Here is a 24926-nt window from a genome sequence, read left to right on the forward strand (position 1 = left end):
TAACCGAAATCAAAGAAGTTTATAGAATTTAGAAAAAAATTAACTTGATTAAAAGAAGTTGAGCAAATCAGAGAAATCTCTGTCTGGCCTTCTTCACCTTGGAGCAGCTGCTCTGTGCCCGACTCTGTGTTTAGGCCCAGGGACCGTGGATAAATACACAGACATGTTTGTGGATATTGTTGTAAGTGCATTTATTGACTTCAAGGCATTCACAACCCGCTAACCCCAAAGTTTAACCTTCACAAGTAAGTGCCAAACCCTAACACTAATGTAAAATGAATTCTATCTTACATTATAAAACTAATTCTTCAAAGAGAGACATTTAAATGACAGCCAAAATATTTTGACTTCTAAAAGACTGACACCTGAAAAAATTTTATGAATACTTAAAAAATGTATTTTCTTCCTTCTATAATTGTTGCATCTTTGTAGTGTGCAGTGTGTGTTATTCAAACTTGACATTGTTACTAACACATCCTCACCATCATTTTCATTTTCTATGTAGTGATTTTGATCAAAACCACCTTTGAATGGTCTTCATATTAATAAAGGTTATGAGCATTTTCTAAGTCCTTCAGAAAAACCAGGGTTCAGTTAAAGACATGTACATTTCATGTCCTTAAAAATGTTACTATTGTGCAGTGATCTGTCAGTGCATTTATATTAAGCAACTTCTCATCTATTTTCATTGTAAATGGCAGTGTCTGCTATTCCTGCACCACAGTAGAAAGAAACAATGACACACAGTTGATTGTTGACTTTTATGATACAATTAGACTGAAGCTGGAAGCTGCGTGGAGAACCCTGATTTTACTGAAATATCATTATTATTATGAGGGTTTTGATAGGATGTGTTTTTCTTACTTTAACCTTTCTTAGGATCATCATATGATCATATGGTCTCATGAGTTGTCCTCTGTTACATGCTTTGTTTTTCAGAAACATTACTACCATTGTCTTGTGTATGTCACATGTAAGGTCAGCTGTTTGTTGTGCTCATGTAAGATTTCTCAACTCTTACTTCTATCATATTTGTAAATTGCTTATATCACAGATTTGAACAAAATTAAATTAAGCCAGATTAATTCCAAAGACTAGGCTGTGTTTCTTTGGTTATAATAAGAAATCGTCTCATCTTCCTAAGTTTTTAATAAAACAGATTTCAAACATCCAGCCAGTTTTAGAAAGATTGCCTCTTCCTGTTTTTGCCTCCACGCCATTATAGACTGTATAGAAAAGATGGACATAGCCAGGAAACAGAAAGTGTTGGGTTTTTTCCACAGTCTCGAATTCATTATTTGCTGCACAGCAACATCTTGTCAATGATAAAGTAGTCACACCCTATCACTCAATTAATAAAAACTAAACTAAAATGAATAAATAAACACTGCAACCAAACAGAATTCAAAACAAAAAATAATAAAGACACAAAACTATTCTTGCTTTGACTCAAACCTTTAGCCTATATTTTGTTATACAAAAGAGATGAAAGTGAAATATAAAAAGAAGATAATAAACCTTTATTAAGATAATAAACCTTTATTATCTTCTTCACGTGCTACCTGAAGAGTCAAAGTTTCCAAAACTTTACAGGATTGGCCGAAGAATAATTAGTTCAAAAGGCCAGTCGTTACATCTGAGAACAGATAAATTCTTGAGGTGTTACATGCACTCCAGCTGTGTTTCATAACGATGCAGCAGAAAATAATTAAATTGCTGTGTTTTTAATCACATTTTTTTCTTCTGTTTTGCTCCAAAATCTCTCATAAACAAGGATTTCGACCTGCTGCCCTTTTGCTGTCCTTGTCAGGACAATGATTAACTAATAACTGAGCTGTCCTATTGGTCCTCCCAACATGCTAAAAGAAGTCCAACAATAAACCAGGAGGTATCTGATCATATTAGGGTCTCACCATGGACCTGAACACAGCAGCTTTCCTCCTTGGAGCTTTGCTCTGCAGTGGTAAGATATTCATCTTTGAATGATAATTATTAATAAATGTATCATAGCCATTGAAGAGGCAGTTGTTGGATTCACTGTGAGAGTGCCTCATCGATATGTATTAGGATCTTAAATGCAGAGTTTTTGTTCACACAGCCACATAAATGTAATGGAAACAGGTCAGAACAGACAGCATTGAATAATCAATTTAAAGCTAAACCTCATGTCTACAACTGATAGATGATGTTAACTGTGGGCTCAAAGCAAAGATGTTTTATATAATGGATGTAATGGATGGAATTTCTCTCAGCCCATCTATGGTCTAAAACGACCTTCTTTAGCTGTCTTTTATCTGATTGACTATCTCTTGCAAACAGAAGGTTTGAGTGGAGGTAGGCGGGGCTTCTATGCTAATAGACACACCTGTGTGGCTGTGATGACCAAAATAGAGATATCAACTCTCAATGCCATCATACAGAATGAAAAAATAGAAAAAAGAAAAAAAATCCTGAAACCTAGTGTTTAGAGGAATCGGAAGCGTGAATTTTTCCTTAGTAGGATCATTTGTAAATACATTGACATCCCCATTTGAAAATTTCGACATGCTTAATAAGAGTATCCACCAGTGTAACTAATAATGTAGACTTTCTGATTCAAGATTAGGTCAAATCAACAAAAGAAAGTGATTTCTCTTACATTTTTTATCCTATCTACCTTAATTACATCCCAGTAATGTAACAGAAGCTTAAATAATTTTGGAAATGTTCAGGCAAACAGCAAAGAATAAGCTAACAAATCAATCAGTTAATAAATAAAGCTTTGGGGGATTTTTTTTTTGTGTGTGTGTATGATTGCAGTTGGTGCTACTGAGATAGAGGGCTACTCCAGAACTGAAGGGGCATGGATCCTCTCACTGAATAAACGAATGTATTCAGTCAGCACTTTGGCCGAATGTGCTACCAAATGCAACACTGAAACCCTCTTCACATGCAGGTAAGTTCATACCTCACACTCCCAATTGTTTTCATCTTGGGTATTAAACAGTGCGCACACACACTACATTTATATACATATGTACTTTTTTTAAAAACAGGACTTTTATGTATGATGAAAACGACAGCGAGTGCTGGACAGCAGCTGCAAACTCTAAAACAGAGAATATCATGCGCAGAAGAAACACAGCTTTATATGAAAAAAACGGTAATGATCTTCAAATTCCTGATATAAGTGATATAAGACTGAGATGTCTGTTTTTGCATTTTATTTTCTTTGTCTCTGGTGACTGTTCTACTCTGGTTTGTGTGATCTTTTTAGTTTTCCTAACATTGTGGTTAATTTTTAGCCAATGTGTCATGATCAATGATGTTTGGACTGTGTCTGCAAACACAGTGGAGCTGGATTGCAAGTTAAACACTACTGTGGTTCAATCTGATTGAATACAACACAATAGTAGAGTCCTGTTGTTTCTTTTTTCTTTTCTTTTCTTTTCTAGAATATCTCTTAGAATGCGCAAATGGGATAGGAACAGATTACAGAGGAACAAAGTCCAGAACAAAATCAGAACAGGTCTGTCAGAGATGGGACGCAAGCTACCCACACAGGCCAAAGTATGTATTCAACTGATTTAACTTAACCATTTCTTATCTTTTTATTATTATTTTATTTCTATAGAACATTTAATAACAACAAAATGTTGGCCAAAGTGCTGTGCAAACATAAAAATTGCACAGTAACAAATGACATCAATAACAAACGACATCAATAACAAATAACGAATACCAGGTAACAGATGAGTAAGTAGATAGATAGTAACTCTCATGCAGTGTTGAAAGCCAATGAGTAAAAATGTGTTTTAAGATTGGATTTGAAAAGATTGACGGTCGGGGCCTTTCTAATGTGGAGAGGTAAATCATTCCACAATTTCAGTGCCACAACTGCAAACGTCCGGTCACCTCTGTGAACCAGTCTCGACTTAGATGTGACCAAGATCAAGAGATCGCTTGATCTAAGAGCTCTAAAGGGCATATAACGCTGCAGTAAGTCAGACAGATATTCTGGAGCCTGTCCATTCAGTGCTTTATAAGTCATCAATAAAATTTTGTATTTTATTGATTACATTAATTTTTGTTAATGTTTCTGCTGCAGTTTCACGCCACAGAGCCACCCACGAGCAGATCTGGAGTCCAACTTCTGCAGAAACCCTGATGGGGACAAAGGGGGACCCTGGTGTTACACCACTGACCCCCAGAAACGCTGGGAGCACTGCAACGTACCCAGCTGCTCTGGTAACACACACACACACACACACACACACACACACACACACACACACACACACACACACACATATCTAATTATACTCTAGCAGCTATTTTACATTCAATGGTCTTCATTTGGTTTAATACTAATATATAATTTGGGACAACATTATCTGCTATCCATGGCCCAGCATATCAGATACATCAGGGATTTTCCTTCCCAGAGGAATGTATAGTCTGCAATGGTGAGGACTACAAAGGAAAAATCTCCACCACTGAAAACGGCTTCACCTGCCAACGCTGGGACTCTCAGAAACCTCACAACCATGACTACCATCCCAGCAGGTAAGTGCAAAACCTTTGTGAGTTTAACAAGCCTTTTCTGGATTACTTTCTGGATACTTCTTCTTATACTCTGTGCAGTCTACCACAAAAATATCTTGAGGAGAACTACTGCAGAAATCCAGATGGAGATCCCCGACCATGGTGCTTCACCACTAACCCATCCAAACGGTGGGACTACTGCGCCATACCGCGCTGCAGTAAGTCTCCATTTTAAAATGTTTCCTCATTAATGAACCACAAAAAGGCTTTCACAGCTGTTGTTTGTTGCCCAGCGTGTTCTTCTGCAACACAATTAGCATGATGGTCATAAATTAAGAATGTCATGTGCAAGAGTTGTTGCAGACAAACAAATATATTCATGTTCCAATGAAACCAGACATTCAAACTTCATAGTTTTTGTTGCTCAATCTATTTACAGGCAGCAAAGTATTTAAATTCAGTTTATTCAAGTTCAACTAATGTTATAGTGACCTGCTATTTTAAGTACCATGATTAAATCCAATCAAGGTGCAGAGTTAAGCAGGCAACATTTATTTCAGGTGTTCTTTATTGATGGCAAAATCCCAATTCAGCAGCTTGTAGACAAAACACAACAGCCCATTCAGAAATCCATGTTGAATAAACATTGAAATATATATATTTAGATAAACTCAAGCTACCATCATCCACTGCCAGAAACTACTTAAAAGTATAAGTAAAATGAATAACAGAAAAGGAAGAATAGAACTAAAGGAGACTTTATGTAAATGAAGTTGTAAGAAAGTATAAAAGACAACAAAATACAGACAATATGCTTCACTTCTTTTTTTGCTGGATTGTACATGAAATACATCTTTTCTTCCGTCTTCAGCTGCTGAACCTTCCACCATTGTCCCAGAGGTCGACTGTGTCACCGGGGAAGGTGTAGCATACCGAGGAACAATTGCTGTAACTGAGTCTGGCAAAACGTGCCAGAGCTGGTCGGCTCAGGTGCCACATAAACACAACCAGTCCCCAGAAAACTACCCTTGCAAGTAAGAGCTGTATCCAGGAATTAATGTCCATCCTAACGTGGTGAACCAAATATTAGTGGGAGTTTTTGTCAATAGTTTTCAGCTCTAGTGTGTGTAGCACCTACGTGGAGTCATTACCTTGGTTATTAGGGTAATCGTGGCTCAAGAGTTGGCAGTTCGTCTTGTAAAATGAATAGTGGAATTGTAAAGCGCTTTGAGGGTCTTGAAAAGTGCTATATAAATGCAATCCATTATTATTATCCATTGGTACTGTATATGAGTAATTTTGGGCTAGTATCAGAAGATTAAGAACGACCCTTAGAGCTCTGGTACATGAACAGCAGAGGAACCAGACAAACACTGTTGTGTGGCTTAAAAGTACTTCAGTGATGTTAAGCCTTTTAAAAGAAATTTGTGAACAACACAGGATTACAACAGGTTTTAACAGAACTTCAAGTATAAAAATTTCCCCCAAAGTAGCAAAAAAATAGAATAAAAGTAAATTTGTGAACAAGTAAAAGATTAGTCTTTTTAAGTTCAAATGTTACCGGTGGGGTCCATGACAAACGGATGTATTGCAACAGAGTCCGTCCGATGAGGAGTGTGTGTGTGTGTGATTGTCTGTAAACCACCGCCTCTGTTCAAAGATGGTCGCTCACAGTGGACATAGATGGCTTCTTTCACTCCTCTTTCAAACCATCTGTCCTCTCTGTCCAAAATGTGAACATTGGCATTTTCACAATGAGCTCACCCGAAACTCTGGCTGATTGGGACCCACACCCAGTTTCACACCTTGGCTCAGGCGATTAGAGGATCATCAGGGGTCCTTTTGTCCCTCTGTGGGGGGATACTCCCACTAGGTTTATATCTGGGACTCTCCACCATTTGACCTTAGAACTGAAGAAGCTTCTCGGATGAGAGGTGAAACGTCTTCAAGCAACTTAAAGAAGTCCAGATGCTTTTCTTTGCAAGCTCCTTTGACTTATTTTTATATTAAGTAAACACTGCATACTTTTTATTTAAAAAGAACTGTAAAAAGAACAAAAAAGAAAATGTTTAATATTACTTTACATTAGATGGTTTGAAATGTTCATTGAATTTATTCAGTAACATTTATGAGAAAAATATGAGAAAAGAAAGAAGAAATCTCTTCAAAATTATTTTTTCAGTGCAAATATGTTTTCATCTTCTTTGTCAGAGGTCTGGATAATAACTACTGTCGTAACCCCAACAATGAACTGATGCCCTGGTGCTACACAACTGACCCCAGCAAACGCTGGGAGTACTGCAACGTGCCACGGTGTGGGGTTGCACGCACACAAGGTATAGTGTTAGTTAATCTATCTCGTCCTTGTGTTTCAAAAATGAGTGAATCTCCCCCCTTTCAATATCCCTTGCTGCAGGTGATCCAGTGATCCCCCCAAATGAGGAAGACTGCTATGAAGGGAACGGTTTCAGTTATCGGGGCATAACATCAGAGACCATCAGTGGAAAAGAATGTCAAAGTTGGAGCTCCATGACTCCTCACAGACATTACAAAACTCCAGAAGCCTACCCTGATGCGTAAGTATTAAACACATTCAGTTTTTATGGCTAACACAACAGGATGACACAAGAGGATAAGACAGCTGACCTTGAGAGGGGGAAAAAAATTATAAAAAAAAAACTATATTCTAACACAAACATGAACTAGGAATTCATCACTACATACAAGAAGAATGTTAGTATGCTGAAGATGTACCTTAAACCTATGTGGTAAAATCCATGAATTTTAATTTTTGAAAATTTTTAGCAGTCAGAATTCTGACTGGCAAAAAACCAAAAAACAAATTTTCCAACCCCAATTAGATCCATCTATTTATTAAGCCCCCTCTCTGGGCTTAACTCTATATGTAACTCTATAACTCTATAAAAATATCTTGTTTAATAGGTTGATGTCTTAAAGTTTCAGGGGCTTTTTTTTTTTTACAACAGGGACCTCAGAGGGAATCTGTGCAGGAACCCTGACGGGGACCAAGCTCCCTGGTGTTTCACTACAGACCCCGCAGTCCGCTGGGAGCACTGCAACTTGAAGAGATGCTCTGTCAGACCTTCAGAAGTCAGTTCTCCTCGGCCACACATCACCTCCATTGCCATCCAGACTCCACCGGAAAAAGGTGAATCAGCTTTAAGTGTCACATGTTGTGCTTCCTTGCCAGCTTGTTTGACCTTTCATTTACTTCCCCTGTTTCGCTGCGGCTGTTTTAGACTGCAAGATCGGAAATGGAGCGACATACCGAGGTCCAACCTCTGTTACTGCGAATGGTGTGACATGCCAGGCGTGGAGTTCTCAGACTCCTCACAGTCACATCAGCTTCACCCCAGAGACTCACCCCACCAAGGGTCTGGACGGCAATGTAAGTGCGTGGGTGTTGCAATAAAAACTCTTTGTGGTAAGAACAGATTTTTTTTCTAGCTTCTAACTTCTCTGTCCACTATCAGAGCTGCAGAAATCCAGACAACGATATAATTGGACCGTGGTGCTACACTACTGATAGGGACAGGATATGGGAACACTGCCAGATCCCTGACTGTGGTATATGAACATTGTTTGTGTTGGCATTCAGATTCAGTGTGTTTTATTTTAATTTGTTACCATCTACCAACCTTTTTAACCACTCTATCAGCATGAATGATGCTCAGTCTGAACTGCAGACTGTAGTAACCCTTGCTTTCTATTCACTCATCTCAACCTGGGTCTGATTCTATCCACATGTGTTCTGGTATTCTAACCATGTTAACAACAGTGAATATCTCACTTAGTTCAATGAGATTAGCAACTATCAAACAAATATTGTTTTGGTCAGAGAAATTCACACATTGTCTCAACAATAAAAAATCTCTGTCTCTATCTATGCTGCACCGCTCTATCATGCTACTATAAATCCCATTATTTAGAAGTGGAAATAGGACTAATACCTATTTGCAGCTAGTAGGTGCCAGTGATGATAATAAATATTTTTTTCTCTTTGGACTTCAGATAATTAAAGATAAAGACAAATGGCAGTAAGTGAATGTGAAGAGCTGACTTGTTTGGGAGAGCCAAATCCTGTTCAGCTCTGCTGAGAATCCAGGCAGAGTTGGAACTTTATTTTGATCGGCACACTATGTGCAAAGACACACAATCATACCATCATGGGAAAGATGGTAGTGGGCAGACTTTCTAAAGCCAGTGAGTGCAGTGATACAGGCCAGGTACACATGTGAAAATATCCATCAGAGCAGGATCAACAACAAACCTAAAAATACTTCTCAGAACTGTTCAACAGTCTGTGCAGCTGTACTTCTGCTGCAGGTGTACCATGGCTTTTTGCAATTCAAACCAAAACAAATCACCCCAGACAAACAGATTAGGACTTGACTGAGATGATACCCACTGACCTCTAGCTATTTTCCACTCTGGAAAACAAAACACTTCTGTCCAGGCCTCAAACCCCATGTTTGTTCTCCCCAGTAGTGGTAAATACACAAAAGTAAAACTTAATTTAACAGTAAAAAATTGCTTACAAAAACACAAACCATTCGTATTTGTTAAATTATACCTAAATAGAAGGCATAGAGTGATGCTAAATGAGGCCATAAGAGCCAAAGCCAAACCAAAAGAGCAGAATCTCTTGATCTCAATAATGTGTGGAGACTGGAGCCTGTCCCAGATTTCAGAGGGTAAAAAGTGCAGGATTACCACATAGAGATGTCCAGTCTTTTTAATCTACAGTAACCTAAAATGCAATGGAACATGTTCACACAGCCAGCTGATGGATCCCAGCACATGACTTTGACACTGTGAGGCAATACATGGTGCTGCTGAATTATTGTCCAGCTAACCAAGACATGCTAGAGATACCAGATAAAATCCATTTAGTGAGTAAAATGGATTAATAAACCTATTTTTGTGCAAACTTTTCCATTGGCTTGTTGCTAATGAGACTATAAAGTTTAAAGTTTAAACTAATTCAGTGTTTTTGTTTCACTCATCTTCTGAGAATTCATGACAATGAACTACTGCTTTATAGTTGAAATGAAGTGCGGAACACCAGTAATCAAACCAAAACGTTGTTTTAGTCGTCTTGTCGGCGGCTGCGTGTCGAATCCTCACTCATGGCCCTGGCAAATCAGCCTCCGAACCAGGTGAGAAAATAACACCAAAAGGACTTACATTCATAATATAACATGTACAGAGTAATTTAAATACTTTTGACTGTTAACTGTAAATACTGTAAAGACTTGTTCTTGTAGTTATAGAAATAAATACATTGAATGTTAATAGTGATATGTTACAGTATTTTATATTGATTTTGGCCTGGGTTTTGTTTGTCTGTTCACTTTTTAGTTCATTTGTTTTTGAAAGCAAGCTGCTGCTGCATCTCGTCTGTATTGTGAAAGAAACACCTGTTTCTATTTCTACTAGTATAGGAAAACATGTCTGCGGAGGAACTCTGATCGACCCTCAGTGGGTCCTTTCTGCTGCTCACTGCTTTGAGAGGTAGGAACAGGACCACCATTAACAATTAAAATCAAATTCTGCAATAACTCAAACAGTGATTGATTATTCCACCAGCTCCATTTGGCCTTCAGCCTACAAGGTATTCCTGGGTATCCACACGGAGAGAGGCAATGAGCCATCGAAACAAGAGAGGAGACTTGAGAAAATAGTAATGGGACCAAACAGAGCAGATATTGCTCTGCTTAAACTAGAGAGGTCAGTATGGGTCTAATCATCCTGGGTCAGCTATTAATGATATTACACAAACAACTTGGTGCAGATCTGAACTTTGATCTTAGCTAACCTGAAGGACTGAAGCATGGATGAAATATGTGTTTTTGAAAGTATTAACACTGAGACTCAGCTACCAGACTTGTTAGAAAACAGGCTCTCATACTTTAATCCAGCATACAGATACTGTCTATTAATTATTTAGTTATCCATCTGATATTACAATTATCACAATATCTATGAAAAGAAAGTGTGAAAAAAAAAACCAATAGTGCTATCAGTCAAATTCATCTATAATTAGCCGTGAATGGGTAGCACCGTCTATTACAGCTTGCTTATACTATCATAATAGTGGGGTAATAAGGTGGAAACGAGTAGCCAATAATGTGGAAGTAATGTATAAGTGTTATGTTGTATGAAGAGTAATCATACTGGAATAATATTACATTAAAATGTATGTAATTGTGTAATAATATAGGAGCAAAAGTATCCCCATGAGTTAAACCAATTAGCAATAGCTTAGTGACAAACTGGTAACAATATGATACATACTAGCAATAAAATGGTAACACCCATGCATTAAAATTGTTATATTATATTATGTGATATTAACTTATTTACATTTGGCTCAGTGTCCCAACCTTTTTGGAACGGAGTATGCAGAAAAATAAGTAACTTGTTGACACGAGTTTAATCTTGTGAATGCCATTAAAGATATTTGCATTTCTTTCAGCCCTGCTATAATAAATGATAACGTGCAGCCAGCTTGTCTCCCAGAAAAGGACTATATAGTTTCCAGTACAGCAGAGTGTTTTGTAACTGGATGGGGTGAGACTCAAGGTACGTCACATAGATGTGTGCTTTTTTTTTTAATGTCTGTGGATCTTATTGTAATGACAGAGTAAAAACTGACTGATACAAACTGATACAAATCACACATTTATGTGCTTTTAATCAAAGTTTGTTTGAAGCCACATCTGGTCCTCATAAACATAGGTGGGACATCAAGTAGGCAGGATTTTCTTGTTGATAATAGCCACTGTTTCACAAGTTTTATTTTCTTCTGTTTCATTTGAAGTTAGTTTTTTCCTAACAAAGATGTATTAGTGCTATAGTGATACCCATTCACATCTTTTTCTAGCATTTTTGTTCTTGATTAAAGAAAATGTTTAAAACAAATGTTTGAAATGTTTTCACAGTTGCTTTACAACTCATGATACACTGTAAGCTGAAAAACTCATTCGCACACTTTAGAAATGCCAATGTAGAGATGATTGACACAGAAGGAAAATCATTGAGTGCAATGAAAACCTTTCACCAGCAAGTGGCAGGATTTGAACAATAAGCTTTACTGTGGCTCTATATCGACCAGCAATAATTACTATTTTTGAACATAATTTCTAATTAATGATTCTTTGTTAATTAAACACATTACATCTTGGACAGGGAGGTTTAGCAGTTTGGTCAACTCCACTGTACATGTATTGCTACACATCTTATGATGATGGCCATGAGGAGGAGGAAGGTAATTGCACACAGGTGTGTTGGCAGGTACAGGAGGCGATGGTGTCCTGAAAGAAGAGGGTTTTCCGATTATCGAGAACAAGGTGTGTAATCTACCAGAATACCTGAATGGCAGAGTTCAAAACAACGAGATGTGTGCCGGATATATCGAGGGAGGAGCGGACAGCTGCCGGGTATGAAAAACACAAACCTACGAAAACTGGGGAATGTTTATAAAATGTGTGTGTTTTACTTCATCTTACTGACCTGACATATTTTAATAGATTTCCAGAAACTAATGACTGAAAAAATCAGATATATAAATGTTTCATTTGTTTACAACAGTTCAACATAGAATTTAGTAATAGTAATAATGTTTCTATAGTAAATTCAAACAGTTAATTATTCTCCACCCATCCATCCATCCATCCATCCATCTTCATCCGCTTATCCGAGGCCGGGTCGCGGGGGCAGCAGCCTAAGCAAAGAGGCCCAGACCTCCCTCTCCCCAGCCACCTCCTCCAGCTTATCCGGGGGAACACCAAGGCGTTCCCAGGCCAGCCGAGAGATATAATCTCTCCAGCGTGTCCTGGGTCTGCCCCGGGGCCTCCTCCCAGTGGGACATGCCTGGAACACCTCACCCAGGAGGTGCCCAGGGGGCATCCTTGTCAGATGCCCGAACCACCTCAGCTGGCTCCTTTCGATGTGGAGCAGCAGCTGCTCTACTCTGAGCCCCTCCCGGATGGTCGAACTTCTCACCCTATCTCTAAGGGAGAGGCCAGCCACCCTTCGGAGGAAGCTCATTTCCGCCGCTTGTATTCATGATCTCGTTCTTTCGGTCACTACCCACAGCTCGTGGCCATAGGTGAGGGTAGGGACGTAGATCGACCGGTAAATCGAGAGCTTCGCTTTTACACTCAGCTCCCTCTTCACCACGACGGACTGGTGCAGCGTCTGCATTACTGCAGCTGCAGCCCCAATCCGTCTGTCGATCTCCGGCTCCCTTCTCCCATCACTCGCGAACAAGACCCCAAGATATTTGAACTCCTCCACTTGGGGCAGGAACTCATCCCCGACCCGGAGTGGGCACTCCACCCTTTTCCGGCTGAGAACCATGGCCTCAGATTTGGAGGTGCTGATCCTCATTCCCGCTGCTTCACACTCGGCTGCGAACCGTTCCAGTGCGAGCTGGAGGCCCTCACCCGATGAAGCCAACAGAACCACATCATCCGCAAAAACCAGAGATGAGATTCTGAGGCCACCAAAGCGAAAGCCCTCCGCCACTTGGCTGCGCCTAGAAATCCTGTCCATAAAAATTATGAACAGAACCGGAGACAAAGGGCAGCCCTGGCGGAGCCCATCACCCACCGGGAACGAGTCCGACTTATTGCCGGCAATGCGAACCAAGCTCTTGCAACGGTTGTATAGGGATCGAATGGCCCGTTAATGTAATTTAATATAAACTCAAAGATGCTTTGACATTTGTGAAATTTACAGATAAAATGACCAAAATCAAATAACTTGCATGTGGAACTGTACAATAATCCAAAACTTGGAAAAATCTGATTGTATAACAGGTAATTTATGCTTTTGATACGAATGTTTAATTATATTAAATAAAACCTGTTAGTCCAGCTAAAACTACACATACTTGTTTTAACTTTTTACATCCATTCTTCCATATGTGGTTTATACAGTAAGGATTTTCTGAGTACATTAACATTCCAAGTCGTAGCTTTAATATGAATAGGTTTACATCAACATAGAAAGAACTGTGTGGGAAAAATGGCAGTTTTAACATGGCGTACCCAGTTGCAAGGGTTTGTTGCAGGGATATGTTGTCCTTGAAAAAGAAAATTAAAAAGAGCTCACTCATAGTTTGACATCTTTCAAGCTGAAGTTGTCAAACAGTATGAGGAGTAATGATGTGGCTATGCAAATGAAAAATATAAGAATCAAATATTATGAATTTGCTTTCTTACACATGCATTTGGGGAAAACCGGCTTGGGCTATATTTCACAGCTGTCCTTTCTTACATGTAGCACTCAACAGGCAAGCAGTTTCAAATACTGAAAATTCTTCAAGTGTGTGAGGTGAAAGAGCTGCTTTGATGGAGCATACAGAAAGTAGTAAACTCACTTTGGTGAATGCAGTGGTCAGCTGTTTGTGTCATTCAAACATCAATTTCACTCGAGCAACAAACAGACTTTTCACTATTTAGCTGGGAGGTTAAAGATCAGACATTTTTTGTCAGGTGATTCTGCAAAAGTTCACAGAGGAAGTTCTTTGGTTTGCCAGAGTTATTGGGGTTCTTTCCAGAAAATCATTATAGAAATGTTGGAGAATTTCAGTCAACCCGAGTAGCACAATTTAAAGACAAAGATCAAAGGTTATTTGCATGGCTGCAAAGAGTGTCATCAACACTCTTGAGGATTTAAGTAAACACTTGACTTTGTCTATTGTGTGTTAAAAAGGCTAAACAGCACACATCACTTTCAGTATTGGCACAAACATATTTTGATTAAACATACACATTCATTAGACATGGAAACATGGAAAAACAAGCCCAAATATTTACAGTGTGGACTGTAGACATAGAAAATTTGTGTTGCTTCTAAAATGGATGGGAAATAACTAAATACGAATGTTTTGTTTTTGTAGTTTCAGGTATTTGGCTTATTTCCTGAGCCATTCTCACTTTTACCCCCATCATTTTAACACAAATATGTTTACTTTCTAAGAAAGAGATTTTTAATATTCCAAATAGTTTGTTTATTTGGCAAATATGCACTAGTTTATTGCTTACACAATAATGCAGAAAAAACCCAACTTCCTTCGTGTTTCCTGCTCTTTTTTAGGCTGGTTTCAGCAGCTGTTAACTTAAACATAATCAAAAACTGTAGTTATTTCTACACATGTGTTCTCCTCCTGTAGGGTGACAGCGGTGGTCCTCTGGTGTGCTATGAGCAGAACAAGTTCGTCGTGCAGGGTGTCACATCGTGGGGTCTGGGCTGCGCCAATGCCATGAAACCTGGTGTCTACGCTCGAGTGTCTAAGTTTAAGGACTGGATAGACACAACCATCAAAGCCAACTAAAAGCTATCATCTGCAGTGTGTTTACTGAGGATGTCTTAACCTGTATATATTGTTCTGCTCTGGCAATGATTGACTTCATGACATGGAGTTTTTCGGTTTTCTATTCTCTCCTGAAGTGGATAGACTAAAAGCAGAGCAGCTTACTGGTTTCAAAAGCAATGAAAATGTTTCTGTAACAGGTTAAACTTTTTTTTTTTTTTTTAGAAGCCATGCTTTTCAGAAAATGCATTACAAATCTACTTCTTTGTGGTTACATTGAGTGAAATACAAGATAAAGATTCAGTTGTTGTTTCCTACTTGATTGTGTGTGACTTAATTTAGTTTTAAGACATTCCTACAGTTTAACCAATTGGTGTGTGTTATCTGTCTTCATAGATAAAGCTGGGTGTCATCAGCATAGCAGTTAAAATGTATACTATGCCTTCTGATGATACTGCCCAAGGGAAGCATGTATAAGCAGAATTGCTCCTAGCACAGAATCCTGTGGAAATCCATAATTAACCTTAGTGTGTGTGAAGAGGACTCACCATTAGAATGTAAAATATGTGTTGTGTGTTCTTTCCATAGCTCAACATCCCTTACACCACGTATTGTCTGATCATAGCGCCAAAGTTCACGACCTTCAACTACCTGACTGAGCTTCAACTCTTTAAATAAGCACAGAAATGCAAAGTGTATATAAAATGATTACAACTACACCTGTAATGAAAAGGTTAGTACGTGATTATGATAACACCAGTAATACAAATTATAACATAATACCAACAGCGTCAATCAATGTTTTTGATGAGAATAAGAATTAATGCAATGGTTAATGATAATGGTTATGAATAGTAGCAGTAAAATATTTCCCTGATCTCCACAACATGAACAAATTGGAGTCTATTAGACCACTGCAGCACAGTACCTGTAATACAAATAGCACGCTCTAATTGATGTAATAAAATATTATGATCAACAGTATTGAAAGCTGCACTGAGGTCTAACAGGACAAGCACAGAGATGAGTCCACTGTCAGAGGCCATGAGAAGATCATTTGTAACTTTCACTAAAACGGTTTCTGTACCGTGGAAAACTCTGAAACCTAAATGCAAAAGGTTAACATCAGCTTACAAAAGAGTTGAAAGAGACAACTGAAAACATAAACTCATATGAAAAGTGTTTACTGAGGTTATTAATTAAGTGAAGGCACAGATGATGGCGCACTTTAAATCTTATAACAGTAAATGTTTTAAATGAAAATACTTGAAGCTTGGTTGCATTAAAGATAACTTTAATAACTGTATGACGTGGTTCCATAAAAAGACACAAGTTAGTCTAAACACTAAACACTGTGCACAAAGAAAAACTGAGAAATTGTTAAAATTGGCTCCTAAAATAAAAATCAAGGAAGTAACTAATATATCCACAAGCAGCACTGTTAAACAGCATAAATAAATACTTTGGTGTGCAAAGGAGCTTAAACAGTTGCCCAATCTTTGTTGGACGCTGTATTTTGGTAGTTGGGCAGCAGGTTCACCATCTGCTGGTTCTTCAGTCCGATTTTCTCCTTTGCTCTGAAAACACAAAGTCGCGTTATGCACATCAACTACAAAGCTACGAGTCTAAAACACCCATGCATTATTATTCATAAATCTGATTGTCAATCAGAACATAAATCAACAGCTTTTCTGATAACTGATTATATGTTTTAGTCAGTTTAAGCAAAAATACTAAATGTGCTGTGTTGGGGAAAAAAAAGTCTCTCAATCTGTACTTACTATAGATACAATAACAGAGATATGACGGGATTTAAAGGGGCTTAATTTTCTTGCTGCACTAACTACTCACTTTTCTGGGAACTCAATGTCGTCGATGGTATCGGGCAGCGGTACGCCTCTGGTCTCAGGGAGCAGCAGCACCAAACCTCCAGCCAGGAAAGCCAGAAACCCTACACAACACAATTCAATAATGCATTTAAGCTTTGATAGTCACATTTATCTGACTTTTACTCTCAGAAAACCCACCAAAGATGATGAGTGGCAGCTCCAGCCAGATCACAGCCAGTCTGTAGAGCAGGAATGGAGCCACAATGCCTCCAACATCACACAGAGTGGAACAAACAGACACTCCCAGGTTCCTAAAGACATAAAAACAGCATTTCTTTTAATCTACTAAAATAAAGTATATTTACTTTTTAAACTTTTGATGCGAAGACATGTTTGTAAGGCTAAATATCCACAGTTACATTAGTTATCTACATACAAATACAAATACAGCTGGATTTGGACAGGTTCGGAAACTGTGACATAAAAGAAAAGGATAAAAGTTCATATTTTGATCAGTTTCACACTTATATTACCAGGTACAGCTTCAAACGGATTTGGCAGCAGTCTAAGCTTTCTGTGAGCACAGTTCTATCAATAGTGATTTGTGATGTTCTTTTGTTATACTGTACACAGAATTTACTGTTGTTTACTGATTACCTTAGTTGATGTATAAATTATACCTGTTCATCCCAAACACAATACATTTTCTGTATTATACCTGACAAACGTCGGGTAGAGCTCAGTGTTAACAAACACCACCATCTCAAAGGTCATCGTGATCCCCAATCGGCCGATGCATGCCACTGCCGTCTTAAACCAAAACATGCCTGCAAGAACAGACAGAACCATTAAAAGAAAACTTGGAAATCAACGTTCAAGAGCACCAAATAAAATCACTCACTGTCAGGAATAAAGGCAGTGATGAAACAGGAGACTCCAGCTACAAAATTGGCCGTGGCGAAGGGGAGGCGTCGGCCGATGCGCTCAATGGTGAACAGGATGAGGAAGGCGGCAGGAAACTCCACCAAGCCAGAGATGAGGAAGTCGATATAGACATTTCCTCCCAGAATGCCCAGCCTCATGATCAAACCCTGGTAGACGACAGCACTGGTGAACCTGGGAGAAAAAACATCTCATTAACTTCGAATCTTTATCCTAAATTCCATCCATCCATTTTCTTCCGCTTATCTGGAGCCAGGTCGCGGGGGCAGCAGCCCAAGCAGAGAAGCCCAGACCTACCTCTCCCCAGCCACCTCCTCCAGCTTATCCGGGGGAACACCAAGGCGTTCCCAGGCCAGCCGAGAGATATAATCTCTCCAGCGTGTCCTGGGTCTGCCCCGGGGCCTCCTCCCAGTGGGACATGCCCGGAAAACCTTGCCCAGGAGGTGCCCAGGGGGGCATCCTTGTCAGATGCCCGAACCACCTCAGCTGGCTCCTTTCGATGTGGAGGAGCAGTGGCTCTACTCTGAGCCCCTCCCGAATGGCCGAACTTCTCACCCTATCTCTAAGGGAGAGGCCAGCCACCCTTCGGAGGAAGCCCATTTCCGCCACTTGTATTCGCGATCTCGTTCTTTCGGTCACTGCCCACAGCTCGTGGCCATAGGGGCACAGCTCAACCGGTAAATTGAGAGCTTCGCTTTTACACTCAGCTCTCCGTGAATCGCTACCTTATCGTGGTGGAGAGGTTTGTCTGTCCAAGGGATCCCAGGGGCTATGTTGTCTGGGGGCTTTTGCCCCCTGGTAGGGTTTCCCATGGCAAATTGGTCCTGGGTGAGGGACCAGACAAAGAGCGATTCAGAAGACCCTTGTGAGGAAAACATCAAGGGAACAGTTTACCCTGCCCAGGATAGGGTTACAGGGGCCTGGGGAGGGTGCCCAAGGCCAAGCGTCTTGTGGCCGGGCCTTAGTCCATGGGGCCTGACCGGGCACAGCCCGAAAAAGGGACATGGGCCCATCTTCCTGCAGTCCCACCACCCGCAGGAGACACACGTAGGGGTCGGGTGCAATGTGCGTCAGGCGGAGGTCCTGGCGGACCGATTCCCGGCTACCAAGACTGGCAATTGGGAGACTTTATCCTAAATAGATTTTTTTTTTTTTTTGATAAAGAAGAGTCATTTATAATAACAGTTGTGTCCTGCTTTAATTGAATCCTTACCAGTTATAGCTGAGGATAAAAGTGTGTTTTCGCATGTTTGGCGTTCTGATCAGGTCCATGAAGGAAGCGGTGGTTGAGTCTGCGTTATCATCTTTCAGGGTCTGCAGGATCATTTATATAACATCACATAGTAAAAGTATTTCTGGTTGTTTTTATGCCTTAGCTTCAGCCTGTTTTACTATGTTTCTCTATGAAAAAAAATCTCACAAAAAATAATGCAGTCTAATCCAATCCAGATCGTGTCTTTTTCATGGAAGGCTTGAAACCGCTTATTGCACCTTTTAAAACAGCATGGCTTCAAAGTAGAAGAGTTCAGCTACTGAACTGGCTTGCCTGGAGTCCAGACCTTTCACCAACCAAAAACATCTCGTGTATCATGACATGAAAAACACAACAAGCAAGACCCAGAACTGTTGAGGAGCTTCATCAGACACAAATGGGACAACATTTCTCTCTCCAAAGTCCACAAACTGGTATTTTCAGTTCTCACACATTTACAGGAATGTAAATCTATTTCTATTTCCTAAAATGTAAGTTTTATCTCACTTAATAAGTCACAATGAATTAGACTTCAAATTGTCATGTTATATGCTGATAGATTTTGATTCCAGGTAACAGATGCAGAGATTTTGTGTCCAATGGCTACCTCGATGTTCTTGGAAAGAGTCATCTTGTTTTCTTTGGCTATGTCCTCTGTGATCTTCACTGCTTTGGAGTTTTGGTTTTGAGAGAGAAGCCATCTCGGAGACTCTGGGATGAACCTGGAAATGTAAAATGTCAACAACAAATCTGTTGTTAAATACAAAACTATTTAAAGGTACAAATTCTTTCTTTTTTTAATTGATAATGACAAATTATCAGTAGGTGCGTGTATTTTTTCACTAAGACAAAGAGATTTTTGGGTTTTATTTTAAGGTTTAATGGGTCGTACAAAGAAAGAACAGGCAAAACAGACAACCCACGTAAGGGTAGCATCTGATAAAATATAGTGCTAAAGGTGCACAGGTTGACATAGCGGCAAAAAACTAAAGGTAATAATATATTTTCTCCACAGTACCTCTGGTGTAATATACCCTCATTGGCTCTACAAAAGAAAACATTTATTCTAAACCTGCATTTAAAATGTATTAATATGTATATAATAACTGGATAATGTTTTTTTTAGCATAAGTGAGAAGACTACTCACTTTTATAAAACATTTGGAAATGACTACAAGACACAGATTTCTAACATTTTAAAATCACCTACATGTCACTGAAATTGGCTACAGCCCAAATAAATATGTTAAATAAAAGTTGAAAGATGGGTTAATAAAACTTGATTCATACTGCTGTATGTGGTTGTGGTGACTCTTACCAGTAGTAGGACAGGAACAGGATGTAGGGGATGGTGATGACGACCTGCAGCCAGCGCCAGTCTGTTATATAGTAGGCGAGCAGAGGGAGGATGAGGATGCCGATACTGAAGAACATCTGGTAAATTACTCCGACTGTACGTCTGAACTCCACGCCCACGATCTCTGTGACTGAGATGAATAGAGGAAGGTGTGTGTTGGAGTCAAATTGTTAAATGTTGTCACTGTTTTACTTAAATTTGTAAGTCTTAGTTCAAGCAGCAGGATCAAAGACATGCCTTTGTCTCTGACCACCTCTCCAGCCTGTTGGACGGTGGGGGAGGCTGCATTGTTTTATTTAATGGAACATCCTGTGTGAGGGTTCTGTTTTGTTGTTTAGTAACCTTCCTGCTTTTATGACCCTGCACGCACGCATGCACGCACGCACATACACACACACACACACACACACACACACACACACACGCACGCACACACGCACACACACACCCTTTTGTAACCATAGGGGGGTTTACTATGGGAGGTGCTTGTGTGTACTGTAACTGTTTTCAATAAAAGGCGTTCAGCTCCAAAACCCTGGTTCTGACCAGTCTCCCTTGCTAGCAAGTAAAAGCTGTTCAGGGAATGACTATCCTTGATTGACTGTGGTGAAAAGCAAAGGTAAAGGTTATAAGGTGGTCTTACTCAGCACATATCCAGCTACCCAGCCTCCTTTCACTCCAAACCCATAGAGAGTCCTGAAAACCAGTAAAGATATGTAGTTTGGAGCCACGGCCACCAGGATCCCTGCAACCCCATTCAGCAAGTTGGATATGAGGAAGCTCATTTTCCTGCCAAACCTGAAGTCAGACATCAACAATCATCACATTGCTGTAAGTCCGTCTCACATAATGTCAATTATTTGGTCATGTAAGTGCTAAAAACAACAAGAAAAAAATATAAATAGATAGTAATTTAATGTATTTTGAGTCAATTTTCAATCACTGTCACAATCATAGCCTAACCTGTCAGCCAGGTAGCCAATGGCAATACTTCCAACCAGGAACCCCACGTTCAGAGTGGCCTGAAACATGTCCACCAACCATGCATCCGAGCACACCAGGTCAAACTGGGAAAACACAAAGTGAAAAATGTCCTGAATCTGTCAAAACAAATTGTATGGCATGCTGCCCATGTTTTTGTTCATTTTATGAACAACACAAAATTACCATATTAGTCATTAATAAATCTTTGCTTGGGATATGGACATATTTAGGTTTTACCAAAGTAGTCAGATTCTCTGAGCAACACAGTTCTCTTTTTATTTATGTATTTATTTATGTGTACACACACACACACACACACACACACACACACACACACACACACACACGTGTACAAAAACAAATTCCCTCTCGCCCCTGCGGGCGGTCAATCCTTCAAGCTCGGGTCCTCTACCAGAGGCCTGGGGGCTTGAGAGGCTTGCGCAGTATCTCAGCTGTATCTGAGCTCTTAGCTGGACAGAGATCTCCGATGTCGTTCCTGGGATCTGCTGGAGCCACTGGTAGGATTTCTGGATATCAGCCACCTTCTCTATCTGCCGGTGGTACATACCGTGCAGGGGCCTGTCCTTCCATGATGGTTCCTCCTCTTCCTCGTCATTCTAGGGTTTCTGTTGCCTGAGGTATTCACTGAGCACGCTGTCAGTTGGGGTCATCTTCCTGATGTATTCCTGGATGTTTTCTGCGTCCTCCTGGTCTGGGGTACTGACACTCATTAGTCCCCAGCCTCCTTCCTTCCGCTTAGTGTACAGCCTCAGGGTGCATGACTTGGGGTGAAACCCTCCATGCATGGTCAGGGGTTTCCTGATGTTGATGTCAGTGGCTTCTATCTCCTCCTTTGGCCCACTTATTATCCCAGCAGGGTACCTGATCACGGGCAGGGCGTAGGTGCTGATAGCCCGGATCATGTTCTTACCATTCAGCTGACTCCTCAGGACTTGCCTGACCCTCTGCAGGAAGTTGGTGGTTGCAGGCCTCTTCATGGTTCCCATTCATCTGTGGAATCCCCAGGTACTTGTAACTGTCCTCTATGTCTGCAATGTTGCCTTCTAGTACTTTGTTATCATCCAACTACATTTCTCCAGTCCGACTGACATTCCAATGTCATTGCTGTATATTCTGGGGGTGTGGATCAGTAAAACAATGCCTCATTCATTCTTGGCATATAGCTTGATGTCATCCATGTACAGGAGATGGCTGACAACTGTATCGGTATCCGTAGCCAGTCTTGTTAATGATCTCAGGGGTTCAGGCCTGTGCAGAACAGCAGTGGGAACAGAGCATCTCCTTGGTAGATCCCGCACCATCCCTTGATGGTGACTTGTGCTATGGGCTTGAAGTTGGCCTCTAGTGTTGCCCCCTGAGAGCCTTCCTTTGATCTTGTATAGATCTAGGCATCCCAGGATCCAGGATCCAGGCCTTCTCGTAATCAATCCAGGTCTTCTCATAACCAATTAGTGGATTCCCATTCATTTCCTATACTGGTCCCATAGGTCATACATATATATATATATGCATAACAATTTTATTACAGGAAAAGTAGAACACTTACAATGATTGCTGTAAAATGTTATCTGCACATACAAGATAGATGGATATGTATATATATACCCACTTTTTCCCTTCACACATTAAAATCTATTAAATAGAAAAGCCTGAACATTTTTCTGTAAAATCTTTGAGCACCCAATTAAAAAACACTTCACATTGCCAGAGAATGCTTTCTGAATGATATATAGTTACATTTCATTATAATGCAAAAATAAAGCATGCAGAATCTTTTTAAGAAATTCTTTCTCAAAAATAAAGAAAATGCAATTTTCATTCAACTTTCATGTTGGATTGAGCAAATATGACAAGCTGCCCCACAAAAGCAACAATAGCAGTAGACTTAATCTAAATTTTACCAATTATAAATCAATAAAATAACTAAAAAAACAAAATAAATATATTTAAATATAGACAAATATAAATATGTGGGACTTTACAGGTTGGCTTGAATTGTTTTTGCATATTTTAATTAGCCAACACAGACCTTTTTTGCATTTGCCCCAAATTACAGTTCCAGGCTTTTACCTTTAATATTATTTAAGATATTCATGTTCAGACACTGCCGCAGATTTCAAGGTGCAAAAGAAGCAAAAAATTATTTTAAGTCGAGACTGAATGACCCCTTTTTTAAAAAACAAATCATTATTTCTGTTTTCTATATTCCAAGCTGCGTCATGTTGTTGAATTCAGTTTTTTTACTCAAAAAATATTTTGTCTATGTTTTGTTTTTTGGTCTGTGTGTGTTGGCTGTGACCTCTTGTTCCCCACCTCAGTAACAAAAGACCGTCTTCCCTCGTAGTCGTACTCCCAGCCATGTTTGCAGCTGATTGTGGGAGTTCTGCTGAGGTCCTCCAGCTCCTGTTTGTCACAGGTGAGCTCAGTGGCATTCCAGTCCACCTCGTACTGCTCACAGCTGCTCTGCTGACCAGAGCTGTTGTCCAGAGGTACTGTGAGCCTGCGACTCTCTGCCAGGTTCCAACCGCATGCCTCTCTCCTCTCCACCACTGCAGGGTCTCGACACCAGTGATCAGGGGTGAAACCCTGGAAGACTATCCCGACATACACACCTGCCCATGGCATGGACACCATACACAGCAGGATGAAGATACGCTTCTGGCAGCGGCCAAACTTCCCAGCTTCTTCTAAGATATCATCAAAAGTGGTCATGATTGTAGAAGGGTTTCTTTACTTTAACCAGCTGCAAAAAACACTCAGCCGGAGTCTAATTTGTATGCTGAGCTTCCCTCTGCAGAGTGCCCATTGAAATGCACATGCACTGGGTTTTTAAACAGCACAAGAAGGAGCAAAGGTCCATAGAAATGCGTTGGTACTGCACCGCCTGTTCCCATAGAGCATTAAAAGACGTTTGCTATCCAATTTACTGACGTCAGAGCCCAGCAGAACGTCTGCTTTGGGGATTAATTTACATAAATTCATCAGCGTGGACACATTGGCCTGGACGGTGACACAGTGATGATGTTTAATCAGTTAACATTTAAGAGGTACTTCATTGGAATCTGTTAGACATTAAGAACTGAGAAAGATAAGATCAGCTGAAAGAAAGTTGAGTTTCTTGAGTCTTTTCAGACAAGTCTAAAGAACTTGGACTGACACTAAACGTGCCTTAAAGTTAAGTCAGTCAAGTTAAGCCTGAATCTTGACTTAACAGGATCAAGATTTAATCTTCAAGACAAGCTCGTGTGTTGCTGGAAATCCTTTTGAAGACAGATCAAACTAAGACTCAAGTCTTAACTAGTGTGAAATCATTTTTAAGCAACTTGAAGCCCGAGACAGGATCAAGTTATTGAAAACAAGAGCAAAGGATTCTCCCCCCCACCCAAAATTCTCCTACCACATTGTACCTGAAATATTTTAATATTTGCATAGGTTTTAGTCTCAGCTTCTTTGAGACAAATTTTAAAGACCTAAGACCTATTCTTGGATAAAACCTCATTTTACCCAAGAATAGAGGTTAGGAAGTCTCATTCAAGACAAGTTCATTTCATTCAACGTTCAAGGCTCGTTCTTCTTTCATACGGTAAGTCAGTCCAGACAAGATGAGATGACAAAAATAAGTTTCAAATTATTGAGCACAAGCCAGATGTCAGGACGTCTTCAGGTCAAATC

At 39.9% G+C, this 24926-nt stretch overlaps 2 protein-coding genes across 2 annotated transcripts; one reads left to right on the top strand and one right to left on the bottom strand.

Moving 5' to 3' along the window:
- Positions 1 to 1880: 1880 nt before the first annotated feature.
- Positions 1881 to 15186, top strand: LOC113006847 (plasminogen-like). The gene is made up of 19 exons (XM_026143056.1): positions 1881 to 1963; positions 2800 to 2935; positions 3036 to 3142; positions 3435 to 3549; positions 4088 to 4227; positions 4392 to 4545; positions 4624 to 4742; positions 5396 to 5558; positions 6736 to 6860; positions 6941 to 7100; positions 7512 to 7693; positions 7785 to 7933; positions 8019 to 8112; positions 9590 to 9704; positions 9985 to 10059; positions 10135 to 10275; positions 11024 to 11130; positions 11842 to 11987; positions 14729 to 15186. The coding sequence occupies exons 1-19, from the start codon at positions 1915 to 1917 to the stop codon at positions 14888 to 14890; spliced, it is 2439 nt and encodes an 812-aa protein (XP_025998841.1). The 5' UTR covers positions 1881 to 1914; the 3' UTR covers positions 14891 to 15186.
- Positions 15187 to 16185: 999 nt separating this feature from the next.
- LOC113006605 (solute carrier family 22 member 2-like) lies at positions 16186 to 23977 on the bottom strand. Its single transcript, XM_026142671.1, has 11 exons — positions 23568 to 23977; positions 21213 to 21316; positions 20893 to 21047; positions 20211 to 20379; positions 19500 to 19614; positions 18854 to 18954; positions 17600 to 17814; positions 17417 to 17525; positions 16897 to 17009; positions 16721 to 16820; positions 16186 to 16446 (listed from the first exon to the last, which is right to left on the bottom strand). The coding sequence occupies exons 1-11, from the start codon at positions 23964 to 23966 to the stop codon at positions 16350 to 16352; spliced, it is 1677 nt and encodes a 558-aa protein (XP_025998456.1). The 5' UTR covers positions 23967 to 23977; the 3' UTR covers positions 16186 to 16349.
- Between the last annotated feature and the right edge of the window lie 949 nt (positions 23978 to 24926).

Source organism: Astatotilapia calliptera, chromosome 15 (genome assembly GCF_900246225.1).
Source record: "Astatotilapia calliptera chromosome 15, fAstCal1.2, whole genome shotgun sequence".
Taxonomy (NCBI): domain Eukaryota; kingdom Metazoa; phylum Chordata; class Actinopteri; order Cichliformes; family Cichlidae; genus Astatotilapia; species Astatotilapia calliptera.